A 13,412-nucleotide genomic window follows, 5' to 3' on the forward strand; every position below is an offset into this window, starting at 1 on the left:
GGTCAAGGAGTGTAGCTGTAAAAAATCATTAAAATCGGAGTTAAAATAACTGTTAAATCATGATTTTTCTTTGATAATCGTCGAAAAGTTTTGTCCCGTTACTTGATCTCTGAATGTTTGTTTTTTGCAATTTTTGGCGTATGCGACCTTGAAGCATATACAAACAAGTTTGATGGGTGGATCGTTGAAATTAGTTTCGTAAAATGCGTATCCCATTAAAACGATATATTTACTAACACTTAAGAGTTTATTCATACTTTCATTAAGTATAACATAAGATTTTGTGGTATCCACTAGTGTAAATATTTTAAATTGAATATCGAATTCATTCATTGTATTCATATAGGGTCAAGGAGTCTAACTGTAAAAAATCATCAAAATCGGAGTTAAAATAACCGTTAAATCGTGATTTTTTGTTTATAACCGTCGAAAAGTTTTACCCAGTTACTTGATCTCTGAATGTTTGTTTTTTGCAATTTTTGGTGTATGCGATCTCGAAGTATATACAAACATGTTTGACAGTTGGATCGTTGAAACTAGTTTCGTAGAATGCGTATCCAATCAAAACAATATATTCACTAACACTTTAGAGTTTATTCCTTCTTTCTTTAAGTATAACATAAGATTTTGTGGTATCCACTAGTGTAAATATTTTAAATTGAAGATCGAGTTCATTCATTGTATTCATATGGGGTCAAGAAGTCTAACTGTAAAAAATCATCAAAATCGGAGTTAAAATAACTGTTAAATCGTGATTTTTCGTTGATAACCTTCGAAAAGTTTTGTCTCATTACATGAACTCTGAATGTTTGTTTTTTGCGATTTTTTGCTGATGCGATCTCAATGCATATACAAACAAGTTTGACAGTTGGATGGTTGAAATTAGTTTTGTAGAATTCATATCCCATCAAGTTCAATAGTGTGTGTATATATATATATTTATTAAGTAGATTTAAATTTATTTATTTTGTACGTATAACACTTAAGAAATTGAATGGTATGTATGTTTAAGCCGATCCAATGGTCACCAATTTTTAATATTTAATTTAATATATATATAATTATTATAGTTTTTAGGGGTATAAAATTGTTAAATTAATATATATAATTATTATACTATTTTTTTAGGATTATAAAATTATAAAATTAATATTTTGTTTATCATGTATTGTGTTACTCACGTGTATACCCCGTTTTCTTAATAGGTGCTTATCGGGTTACCCCATAATGACTTGATTCGTTATCGTATTGACCCGAATAACTGTTAATTTCGTGTCATGTCGTGTCGGGTTATCGGGTTGTGTCAGGAATTGCCAGGCCTAGTCCAAGATTCTTGAACACTTGTTCACACACGACTGAGATCCTCTTGGGATTTCCTCTGTGTGGACTCACGGGATCAACTAATACTAATTGTTGATACAAGATAGTGCAGCAAAATTGGATTTAATATGGAGAAATGCTGAGAAGACTATCTCAAAGTGAAACTTTCTATCGACTATCTGCCACTTCACAGCTTAATGTTAATTCCCGTGCTAGCATGAAGTGGTAGAGAGATCATGGAGAATCCCACTTTTGAGAAAATCTCCTTAGATCATCTCCAACTTTTGGATTAAAACCTAACATTTTTTACACATGAACAATTTTTTACTCCAACCCTTCTAGGTTAAATTTTTAGTCCTAAATTATTAAAAATTAAATTTAGGCTAATTTCTTTAAAGTAACATTTTAGAAATGTAGACTATTCTAATTTAATTTTATGAACATTTTAATCTAAAAATATTTACACTTCGATAAATATTAAAAAATCACTCAACCGACACCATGAAACTCATGAAAGACTATGAAAGAATATGAAACACATGAAAGAAGGTGAAACACATGATAGAGATGCATAACACATTAAACATATATAAAACACATGAAACACACGAAATACATATAATTTAAACAATTTTGGGTCAATTCTAATTTAAATAATTTTGATTTAAATACAAAGGTTTTTATAGAGTTTTTAGGTCAATTTTGATTTAAATAATTTTTTTAATAGTTTTAGCTGTTGGATTTAATTTTGGGTTGTTAGATCTTTTTTTATCGTTAGATTTGATCATATTAGATCTCAGCCATTGAATTTAATGAATTTATAAATATGAAACTAAAAAGCAAATAAATTTGAATGTGGACCAATGGTTTTCCAATGGTCCATTTGAATTTGCGTCGTCCAATTAAACCAAAGAGTCGTTGAACTCATTATTGTGGCACGTTGTGGTGTTGGGGAGCATTAAACTTCTGCATCTAGCCTTCTACTGGGAGCGTTCACTCATAGATGGTGGGCCCGCCCACTAACCCAGTGTGGAATCCTAGCCAAAATTTGCATCATAAATAAATTTTGGGTTAAATGTGACATCCCACATCACCTAGGGGTGTGATCCTTATATGTATATTTCAATCCTTACCTAGCACGAGGCTTTTTGGGAACTCACGAGCAACTTCCCAGTGGGTCACCCATCATGGGATTGCTCTAGCCCCCTTCTCGCTTAACTTCGAAGTTCCTACGGAACCCGAAGCCAGTGAGCTCCCAAAATACCTCGTGCTAGGTAAGGATTGGAATATACATATAAGGATCACACCCCTGGGTGATGTGGGATGTCACAATCCACCCCCCTTAGGGGCCCGACGTCCTCGTCGGCACACCACGACCAGGGTTAGGCTCTGATACCAAATTGTCACATCCCGGCCCTGGCGGATCACTTCCCAGGCCCGCTCCACCACCGTAGCACGATATTGTCCGCTTCGGCCCGGGTGGGACCACTTCCCGGGCCGGGATGTGACATTAAAACTCATATTTGGTCCAAGGGTTGGAACACATTGGGGTGGGTTTAGAATTTAAAATTTTGAGTTTTACTCCAAAAGTTTAAGTTTTAATCATATTTGGTTTGCAAATTTAGTTTAAAAAATTTGGTCTCCTTATACCATCTTCAATTCTTGAGGATAAAACTTAAAATATATGCTTTAAAACTCACATTTGACCCAAGGCTTAAATTCAGGAAAAATCTAGTCCAGATATATATTTTCTTTCCATAACTTATTTTAGCCCAGGATTGATGATGATTTAGGGGGTTTTAAAGTTTTTATTTTAAGTTTTATCTCCTGAACTTGAAACGAGGCAGTCGACCTCTTTCTCCTTCGTCTCTTACGCGGACCCAAAACTCTGTTTCGATTTCTTCCGCCCTCATTGCCTCTCGCTCGCCAAACTCATCTCTCTGATTCTTTGAAAAAAGGCTTGTAGAAGGAGAGAGTAGAGAAGTATGTAGTCCTTACTATTATTGTCATCTAATTATCATCTTACGCCCACAATCTGTCTTCTTCTTCCAAATCCATGGTGCAATACGAATCAGTTGGGATTCTTCAATCAGACCTGGGTTACTTGCAAAGTTCAATTAATTGTATGTCTTAGAAAAATAGAAAATGCAACCAAAAGTTATGCTGAGATTTGAATCAGTTTTAATTGATGGAAAAAAACAGAAATTTAGGTTTTGATTGATTTAAAATGTCAAAAAGGTCATTAGCGTAAATGGATGTATTAAAAAGAAATTCTAAAGAAACCAGGTGATTATTTTGCAAGGTTTACCTATCACACGCTATTGTTAATTTTTGTACATGATCATCTTCAATTCATTTGATTTAATGATAAAAAATTGAGAAGGCTGTGTGAGAGATAAAAATAGATGTGTGGATAGCACCATCAATTTTGCAAACACGGGAACCCTAAGATAACAAAAGTTTTAGGGTTTGGCGAGGCAACTTAAACACCAAATATTGAAAGAACGATGGAGCAGAAAAAAGAGCATATATACTTCCAAAGATTGCATAGATTCATAGAAAAAGAACAAAAAAAATGTCCATTATTTTAAAGCAAGGATCATCTAAAAAATATGAAATGGAAAGAGCTGATGAGCATGAAACTTGATGGATCGATGAGTCCAACTACAACGAGACTTCGATATTTTTTGCCGGAGATGGATGCTTCCATGACATGGTGCTGCGGTCAATTTTCCAACCTTTGTAATCGTCCCAAATATCCTGAAACTGAATCTGCGCAATCGGATTCTTATCTCCCTTCTTCTCCTTCACCACAGAAGTCTCTTATTGACAACACCAGCCGTTCTATCAGCTATTCCAGTGCTTTTTCAGGGGCACCAAAACCTTTTTCCTCAGCCGGTCTCCAACTGTCCTTTTTAATCCACCTCGTCCCTGTTCCCTCCGGGTATGATTCTCTCAGGAAAATCGTCCTCGCAATGCTTTCGCAGAGCAGAGTAGCCAGGGTGGCGCTGGAGTCCTCGTGGTTTCCTGTAAGGAAACAGTCTGCGGCCTTCGTTAGACTCGGGTAGCGCTCATAATTGTCAACGTCATCAAATTATATAGGCTTAAAATCAGAATGCTTTAGCTTTGCTTCAACTTTTGAATATAAGACTTCATGCACTCCACGAAAAGATCCGAAACACAGTCGTATAACAAACGATAACCTGGATCAAGCTCGTATCAGAAGCCTTCTTGGTCTCATACTCTCCGTAGTAATCAGATTGCGCGACGTTAAAAGAGATCGAGGCAGGGGTCACCCCGGGAGGGGAAGGAAGAGGTGAAATTGTTGAATAGTGGCCAAATTAATGGCCAACTTGGCATCCACTCTCGGTTAGTAAACAAAGGAAAAGAAAAAAGGTGGACATCATTCCTTGTTTTGGGGAAGAAAAAAGGGAAAAGGAAACTTTGGTTTTGGTCCTTTATGTTTTGGTGGTTGCCTTTGCAGCCGAAAGAGAGGAGAGGAGAGAGAGAAGGCGGGGCCTTTTGTTTATATTAAGGCATTTGGTTATGCCTTTGGTTGTGGGGGAGCGGCAGATGAGAGAAACCAGGGAGAGCATTCGGCTCTCCCATTTGAATATGAGCTGCTCCTTCCCACCATTTGTAATAATCCTATTTTGTTAGTAATCACTCAATCAAAGATGTTGGTGCTACTTGTGTAGCTTTTGGGAGAGAAGGATTTTGATATGTGTTTCTTCTTCTCCATTTGTTTCTTAGTTTGAGTGAGAGCTATTGGTTGTATGTGGGATTTGGGTTTGAGAGTTAAAACTCTATTTGTAATCTCCTTTTGATATTAGTGGAATTTCCTCGCCGTCTCGAAACTGGATGTAGGCTTACGCCGAACCAGTATAAATCCTTGTGTCTTTTGGATTATTTGTCTTGTAATATTTTGCCGTATTAGCTTTGGTTTCATATTTGAAGCTTCCGCACAACAGAAATGATATTGTTTGTGTCTGAGTCGAATCAGAAGACTCGGTACTGTAGCGCATTGCCATTACCACCTGACGTCCCCTCGGCCGCAGCAGCGGCAGAATAATTGGTGTTCTACAGGCAGCCATCAATCTTAATTTTTGAGTTCTGAAATATGGTTGACAGATGAAAGCAGTTTTACCAATTCACTTGGACTAGCTCTACGCCGAAAGCCAAAAACAAAACAGTAATAACAATTTATCTTGAACTGATTCCTTTCCATGGTAGGAGCTGATTACTTGGGTACCAAGGAAGGCTGAGGCCTTTGGATATGTCTTACATTGCAAGCAAAATAATACATCAAAGACAAACAGAAATTTGGAAATAATACAGTTTTTCAGATTTATTTGGGCAAAATTAAATTTATTGGACATTAATAATTTGTGGTTACATATGCGCCAGCAGAAATCAAAACCCAGTGCAAGGTGCCCAAAACATACCGGACAGGATAACAATGTTGTAACAAGTTATTTCTTCATTATTCCAAATGTCACTTCTGTACAATGCACAATTGGGTTAGCAGACTTCTACACTACATAAATCGACCGCAGGTACAGCGCAACCCGAATAGCGTACGGATGTCCATCAATCGGTAAATAGTAATGTTTGTATTTGGATATCTACAGAAAGTTATTGCCGACACCTATCACGATTTTGGCGCAGACGCAATGTACACTTCACTCGGCAGGAAGCGCAAACGAGAATAAAATCATCTCCTGAGGCTGTCCTTCGTGAAAAAAGAATGTCGGAGGGCTTCGCGAGCAGAAAGCCTATCCGAGGGGTCGTACCTAAGCAGACCCTGCAAGAGGTGAATAAGGTCCCCGGCGGAATGGTCTACGTGCTGCATTATAAGATTCTGCAAAATGAAAAAATGAGCAACACAGTTGAAACATTTAAGTATTACCAACACGAAATTAAGTGGCTCCAACAGTCCATCAAGTAGGCAACAGAAATTCGCAAAGGAAGCAAAATACACACCTGGAGCCGAGGAAGCTTCTGAACAGCTCTGATACTCTCTCTAGAAGCTGCACCCTCTGGCCAATCCAATCTACCCCTTCTAACATACTTCTCAGCATGTCGGCTGCAAATTTCCACGAGAAAGGATAAGCAAGAATTCAACTTCATGCTAAAAATAAATTACAATCAAAAGATATTATTATAACTTACTCTGCTCTTTTCAACATGTGCTGGGGTAGGGAACCAAGTACCCGCTCCATCATGGCGAGGTGCTCCAAATTCTCGTGAGTCTGGAACAAGGCTTCACCCTATACCAAGCAGCACAAGCACCATAAATATGGCTTGTATTATTTACATGAAGATATTGACAACAAAAAGCATATAGTTAGCAGACAAACCGTGCATAACTCCACCAGGATACAACCAATGCTCCATACATCGCAAGGGTAGGTCCATCCCAGCCCTACAAAATCACCGTAAATAATGAAATTTTGTGTACTTACAGGCTTACAGCTCAAAGACATCAGTACGTATTAAGTTCACACTCACCAAGAATAACCTCTGGTGCTCGGTAATGCCGTGTTGATACAATATAGGTTTGATCTTGACGCTCGTAAGTTGTGCTACCAAAATCAATAACTTTAATAGCACTCGACTTTGGTACTCTCTTAAAATAGGAGCTATCTTTGGGTGATCGAGATGAGCTCTGCGGTCAGTAATAGATAGAACATTAGAGAATTCACACCAGTAAAAGAAAAGGAGGGAGAGATTAAAATATAAGAGAGGGGAGAGATTAAAATATAAGAGACAATCAAATGCCCTAGTGTGCTTGAAATCAAATGAAAAACAGCAACCACCTTATTGTAATCAGGAACTTTAATATAATCCGGAGAAACAAGGAGTATATTCTCTGGCTTCAAGTCGGTATGAATAAGACGAAGATCATGCATGACTGCATAGAAACCAGAATATCATCAGAAAGTAGGACCACAAGGGAAAAAAAAATAAAAACCAATCCTATCTTGATTGGTATGCCTACTTACAGGAAAATACTTAAAAGAGCGTATCTCAGCTCCTACAGCATGTTTTAATAAAGTTTCCATAGCAGTGAAAAAAAATCATAGAATAAATTGATTTATCCCTCTCGACAATGTAACAAAAATATGAAGAAAAGCAATATATATTGATTGAAAGAAACTAGCTTAGGTATAACTACACACATGCTACACATTCCAAGAGTTGTCTTCCAATCTCACGGACAAGGTCAATCGGAAATGAGCGGTAATTGTTTTTCTTGAGAAAATCATATAAGCTTGGTCCAAGCTTCTCAAACACCTGTTAAAACCATTTGAATTCACGAACAAGTTTTAACCCCCAAATTATTTGTGAATTGGGGAAATCAATCCATCACATATTAATCTAATACTTACAATACAGATATGGTTACGATAGTCAAACCAGTTCCGTAATTGCACACAACTGCAAGGAATGAACCCATTTAACAAAGCAACCAAGTAATGCAATAAAGTTTAGGAAAAAGCTTCTTCAAACACTCCATGTCAGTAAAAAAGTTGAAAATTAGAAACAACTACTCACCGATTGCCACCTTTATCATGTTTACCAAGCTGTTGCAGCACTTCGATTTCTATCATTGCTGCTTCACGATATTTCTTGATGCCACGAACAATTTTTATGGCAACCATTTCCCTTTTTTCTCTGTCCCAGCATTCCAACACCTGACCAAAGGTACCTTCACCCATTTTGCTCTGGATTTTGTCTGAAAAAAAAGTGAAAACAACAATTAACCTCCACAACTAAAATTGTAAAGTTCGCAAAATACGATACAAAAAACATTCAAAGAACTCTGCTAGAAAACTGGCCAACACTGATATCCACTAAAACATCAGAAATTCAAGGATTAAATAACCAGAAAAATAAAGTCTAAAAAGAACATAAGATTATGCGTTGATTGTGTAATTACAGCGAGTTGTTAAATTCTCTCCAAGCAAAAACATGTAATGCCCATCTTTGTCATCTTCTCTCCATGGGGGGGAACCATTTCGAGTCACTTCCTTATCAAATAGAGAAATAGTAGTGGTCTCTGACGGTGCCATCAAAGATGCATAGCTCGTCACATTCCCAAGCTCTTGTCCACAAAATATTCCTACCTGAGCCTACACACAGCCATCCATTCATGTACCACTCAACATATTAAGTCAAAATTTTGCCAACCCCAATACCGCATCGCAATCCACACCCGTTAGGTCCAATAAGAATCTCTTAAATCATAACCAAAACTAATAGCTTATACGAAAGACAAGAAAACAAATTCCAAATGCAGCTATAAAAATACCACACAACATACGATGGAAAACACTTAACATGACCAACGAATGTAACCGACCGTTCCCAACAACAACACACCTATTAACATTATAATCTTGAATAAATCGAGCTAATTGTCTCTATATCAACTAACCAAAATTTCTATATCAAAAGGGGTTCTATGGATTTGCTAGTTTTACTGACAATACCAGATAAAACCACAGATTAATACCTGATATTTCAAAAACTAATCTTTCTAAGACAAAATTACTAGCTTTTGGAAAATTTTGGAAGAAAACTTTCAACAATTTACGAATAATCAGTTCCTAAATAAATAGATTTTCTGTAAATCGACCTAATAAAAATCGTAAATCAAATTATTAGAAAATATTCTATCAGTATATCCATACTACGATCTAAAATCTTGAAGTTTACATTTAACCTTCCAACAAATTTACCAAATTTAATAAATTTTGAGACTTTAATATCAGATCTAAAAGAATACAATACAGAAATTCTACCCAACCATCAAATATAATAGCATTAAACGGCAAAAATCAAGTTATCGGATAAATCCCACCAAAAAAAAAAAATTGAATCGGACCTAAAAATTAAAGAACAAGGATAATACCTTAGGGGCCTGAGGAACGTCCCAGCCCAAACGCGCCCTCTTTCGAGGGCGGCGATCCAAGTAAGCGAAAGGAAACTCCGTCACGCGCTCCGTCTCCATGATCGCAGATCGGGAAATCGATAATCTCTGAAAAAAATTCAACAAAATTGACGAGATATCGGATGAAATTCGAGAGAGAGAGGCTAAAGTCCAACCCTAATTTTAACCTAACAATAAAGCGTAAGAAGGTTCGATTGAAATCTAGCCGTCCACGTGGTGCTTTCTTGTCCGTTTGTTTGACCGATCCTGTTGCTATTCCAGCTCGTCGAGGGTTTTAATTTGACTATGGTTAATACTTTTGGGTTGGAATTTAACCGTCGTTGAGTTAGCTTTATTTAGCTGCGGAATATTATTTTGGGGAGAGTTGAATATACCCTCGAAAAATAATCATAGTCAAACTAGGAAAAGATGTTTTCCCAAAAAAAAAAAAAAAACCTAGGAAAAGATGCGAGAAGTCCTCCCAGCTGAGTCTGTGGTTAGATTGAAATCTCTTAATCTTTCCAAGTTCAAAAAAAGTAGATAATCGTGACTTATCATCAGTTATTTTTTTTTATTTTAAAAAAAAAAGAAAAACCTAGAAAATGATTAATTTATTTCCTCCCATTTTGATTGCAAAATACGAATTATTTAGGAGTTATGGCTCATATGTGTAGAATATGAGTACAGGTACTTTTTTTAATTTTTAACCATAATGTATTAATCTTTCTCCATTTATACGATATTACATACTAAATAGTAAACATACGAAAAATAGTTAGATGCTCATATTATTCCTTAAGTCTATGTTCTTCCATTCTTTTATGGGAATACAAATCTCTTACTATTCATGAATAACGTATCTTTATTTTATGAACTCCACGACTATAATCGTTCAATTTGTAAATCTTTATTTGAAAATCGTTAGAAAAATATCATTGTTTAGTCATGCAAATAGATCAAATAAATACAATAAAAACACATTATTCGCTTAGAGTGATGATGTGTACATTCCTCGTAGACGGAAGCAAGTATTATTCTTTTTAGTTTTTGGGTGTGGCTCACGTACACAAGCCGAGGATTACCCAGAATAATTAGCAGGTGAGACCATGAGTTCAATATACTATAGTACCTTCCTTAGTACGACACTGGTAATTTCAATTCATTCTATTTGGAGCTGGTAGGAGGATTTGTCCTGGAATTCAGTTTGCCATCGCAGGTAATGAGATCGCTTTATTAGCAAATATTGTGCACAAGCTCAACCGGGCATTGCCTGGTGAATCTGATGACAGTTGGTGTGTTGAGAGTTCATCTCACATTGGCGAGGAACAAGTCTAGCTAATAACTTATATGATTTTGAGATATTTCTTATATTTTCAATTGGTCTTATGGTAAAACTTCAATTTTATTATGCTATCAGATTCAGAGCATGCTACTCTCATATTGGACAAGTCTAGCTAAGGACTAATGTAATCTTGGACTACTCCTCCTCATATTGCCAATTGATTTTATGGTAATCCTAATTCCAGCAGAATCCACTAGTTTAACACATTGTTCAATGCGATATAAAGTCACGCCGAAAAGTGAGGCCACATAAAGTCATCGCGAGAGCGAGATCACATAAAGTCATCTTAGATAGACGAGACCACATAACACATCGTTCAATGTGAAAATTATATCCAGCTAACGTTGCAGCGCATTCACAACACTCGCTAGGTGAGACAATAGGACTAAACTAAGATAAACTAAATTAAACTAAACTAATCCAAAACTAAACAAAATAGAAAAAATCCGAGAAAGGAACCACAAGCCGGCATATTCCGATGAAGGAATAGGACGATTTTGAGACAAGGCAACCTGCAATGACAAGCACGAATAGGACCAGCACCATTAGCAAGTCCTGCAGCAGATGAAGAGACATCGAAGTGTCCAGATCTGGAAACATCAAGCGGTGGGGCCTCCAAAACAGGTCGACCCACATTGGTGAGGGACAAAGTCTAGCTAAGGACTTATATGATTTTGGGAGGCTACTCACCATCTTGGACAAGTCTAGCTATGGATTTATATGATCTTGGGCTACTCTTCATATACCAATTGATTTTATAGTAATTCTAATTCCAACAAAATCCACTGATTTAACGATACCAATAAAGTATCCTCTTAAAGCTGTTACTATCCCGTATTCATGTTGTATTCGTGTTAAAACATAGAGCGATGTACATGTCTCAATACCTTACTTGTTCATAGAGCGTATTCATGTTAAACATTTTCATGCCCTTTGGTGAATATAAGTTGGTGTCCCTAGTAGTACATTTCGTATATGTTAAAGAAATTTTGATGAACTCATCATTCGTCTATTATGGCTTTTTCTGTCACCTTTGTTACCAAACATACCAGATCACAAGATTAGGTTCCACGATATTATGAGTGTCAGTGCAAGTTTCTTAAATTGGTTCGGTGTGGAATCCGAACTCATGGTTTGGATCCATGGTGGTGTGTTTGTCAAATTCTAAAGGCAGCTGCACGTTATCTCATGGATTTGACTAAATTGGGGAAGATAATTTCGATTAACGTGCTAGTTAGTTGATGTATTTTTTTTCTTAAAACTTTAGAGACCGGCTGATATGCAGATGGTTGAACCAAAAATCTGTTCTTATTTCTAGCATAATAGTTCTGTTTCAGAATTACAGTTTCAGCTGCAAATCGGATACAAGAATGCGTTTACTTACTCGGGGATTTGAAGATGAAAAAATTTTAAGTTTAATAAGCTATGGTTAAAGATTTCAGATGGATAGGTTTTTAACTTTCTATACTAGTCTCAGGATAGAAATTTTAGTGGCTACGACGAATTCCACAAGCTGAACCAGAAGGATCACCATCAAAAGTGAGGATTGCCATCACTCTAGATTCCCATGGACCATCTATCATTGTAGATTCATCGATGTAAATCGCTATTGTTACAGACCTGTCAAACCAAAATCATGGATAGAGTTATCGACTAGAATCACGTCGACACAAATTTCCAAAAAGAAAAATTACGAACGTTAATATCTCTTAGACAAACACTCAACTTATTAATGTCTTCACACTGAGATTTCACTGATCAGACCCAAATAAAGCCACAAGTAATTGGCAACAACAATAGCTCATGTACTTAAAAATCAAACGAACAAGAGAAAAATTAGTAGTCGTACAAACTCAACAGTTCAATTCTATCAAATTGAATTCAACATGTAGCCATCATTCATTTGATAGCAACTCCAAAAATTACAAAACAGTGCACACCTCGTCCTCTTTTGCAAAACCAAAAATACTCAAACTAACAACCAAGCTTAGTTTGATATTGAGTGTATGTTTTGTGAGAGCAAAGACCACTGTTTATATAGAAAAAACCTTGTGATTTTCCTATTGAAATCAGTGTAGGAAACTGACATACAATTCCAATCCAACCATGAGTTCTAAGTATTAGCATTTACTTAAAGTTTCAGTCCCAGACTGATTAGGACAACTTTAAAGTCTTCAAAAAGACCTTTTCATACCAATATGAAACATTATAGCCAATTTCTAGCACTAACAATCATACTCATATTCTAACAATAGCAGCAAGAACAATGGTCATAATCAATGCTTGCACAATTGGAAGACCCCTCATTTTGGGATGAGCTAGAGGAGTTTAAACTAGAGAGGTTTCTAAATTCTTCGGTGGATTTCAAGGGGCATGACTTCGAATTAATCCCTTTTGGAGCTGGAAGAAGGGGTTGTCCTGGATCCTTGTTTGCCATGGCCCCAATAAGACCGTGTTAGCAAATCTTGTGCACAAATTTGATTGAACATTTCCCGGCGGAGCAAGAGCAGCCGAGTAAGCATGACCGGATGTACCGATCTTGTCATCCATCGAAAAGTTCCCCTTGTAGTTATGGTTGCCCTAGAATGTTTATTTATATTTATTTGTAGCAATAAACTTCTACGAAATTAGATTGTCGTTTAGGACTTGGTGTTGGGTTGGATTTTGATTTTTCTTGCAACTTAACGAAACTTCGAATTCAAAAGTTAAAACGCTTTGCTTTCCTAAAGCACTTCGTTTTTCTCTTTCTCCACAAGAAAATTTACCCAGTGGACTAAGTAAATTAGATAGCCTACGTGGCAATTTGACATATTT

General features: G+C 36.5%; 1 protein-coding gene across 3 annotated transcripts; it reads right to left on the minus strand.

The window, feature by feature from the left end:
• Positions 1 to 5,780: 5,780 nt before the first annotated feature.
• On the minus strand, positions 5,781 to 9,419 carry LOC103941435 (serine/threonine-protein kinase AFC2). 3 transcript variants are annotated; one of them, XM_048587848.1, is made up of 11 exons: positions 9,239 to 9,419; positions 8,264 to 8,456; positions 7,879 to 8,059; positions 7,713 to 7,761; positions 7,503 to 7,617; positions 7,140 to 7,234; positions 6,832 to 6,988; positions 6,681 to 6,745; positions 6,493 to 6,590; positions 6,304 to 6,406; positions 5,781 to 6,181 (listed from the first exon to the last, which is right to left on the minus strand). In XM_048587848.1, exons 1-11 carry the CDS (start codon positions 9,335 to 9,337, stop codon positions 6,035 to 6,037), a joined length of 1,302 nt encoding a protein of 433 aa, XP_048443805.1. In that variant the 5' UTR covers positions 9,338 to 9,419; the 3' UTR covers positions 5,781 to 6,034. The 3 variants fall into 3 exon arrangements, with proteins under 3 accessions (XP_048443805.1, XP_048443806.1, XP_018501562.2); XM_048587849.1 differs by lacking the exon at positions 8,264 to 8,456 and having other exon boundaries at positions 9,239 to 9,394; XM_018646046.2 differs by lacking the exons at positions 7,503 to 7,617; positions 7,713 to 7,761; positions 8,264 to 8,456; positions 9,239 to 9,419 and having other exon boundaries at positions 7,879 to 8,045.
• Positions 9,420 to 13,412: the final 3,993 nt, after the last annotated feature.

The sequence above is a fragment of a genome, unplaced genomic scaffold, assembly GCF_019419815.1.
Source record: "Pyrus x bretschneideri cultivar Hongxiangsu unplaced genomic scaffold, Pyrus_bretschneideri_v1 Contig27, whole genome shotgun sequence".
NCBI classification, from domain to species: Eukaryota; Viridiplantae; Streptophyta; class Magnoliopsida; order Rosales; family Rosaceae; genus Pyrus; species Pyrus x bretschneideri.

Excerpts from the sequence above, each read along its gene's own strand:
- LOC103941435 (XM_048587848.1), bottom strand. The coding sequence starts at position 9,337 with ATGGAGACGGAGCGCGTGACGGAGTTTCCTTTCGCTTACTTGGATCGC. Across the intron at positions 8,060-8,263 it reads AGAGAATTTAACAACTCGCT|ACAAAATCCAGAGCAAAATG; the intron begins GTAATTACACAA and ends CTTTTTTTTCAG. Across the intron at positions 6,746-6,831 it reads AGCACCAGAGGTTATTCTTG|GGCTGGGATGGACCTACCCT; the intron begins GTGAGTGTGAAC and ends GTGATTTTGTAG.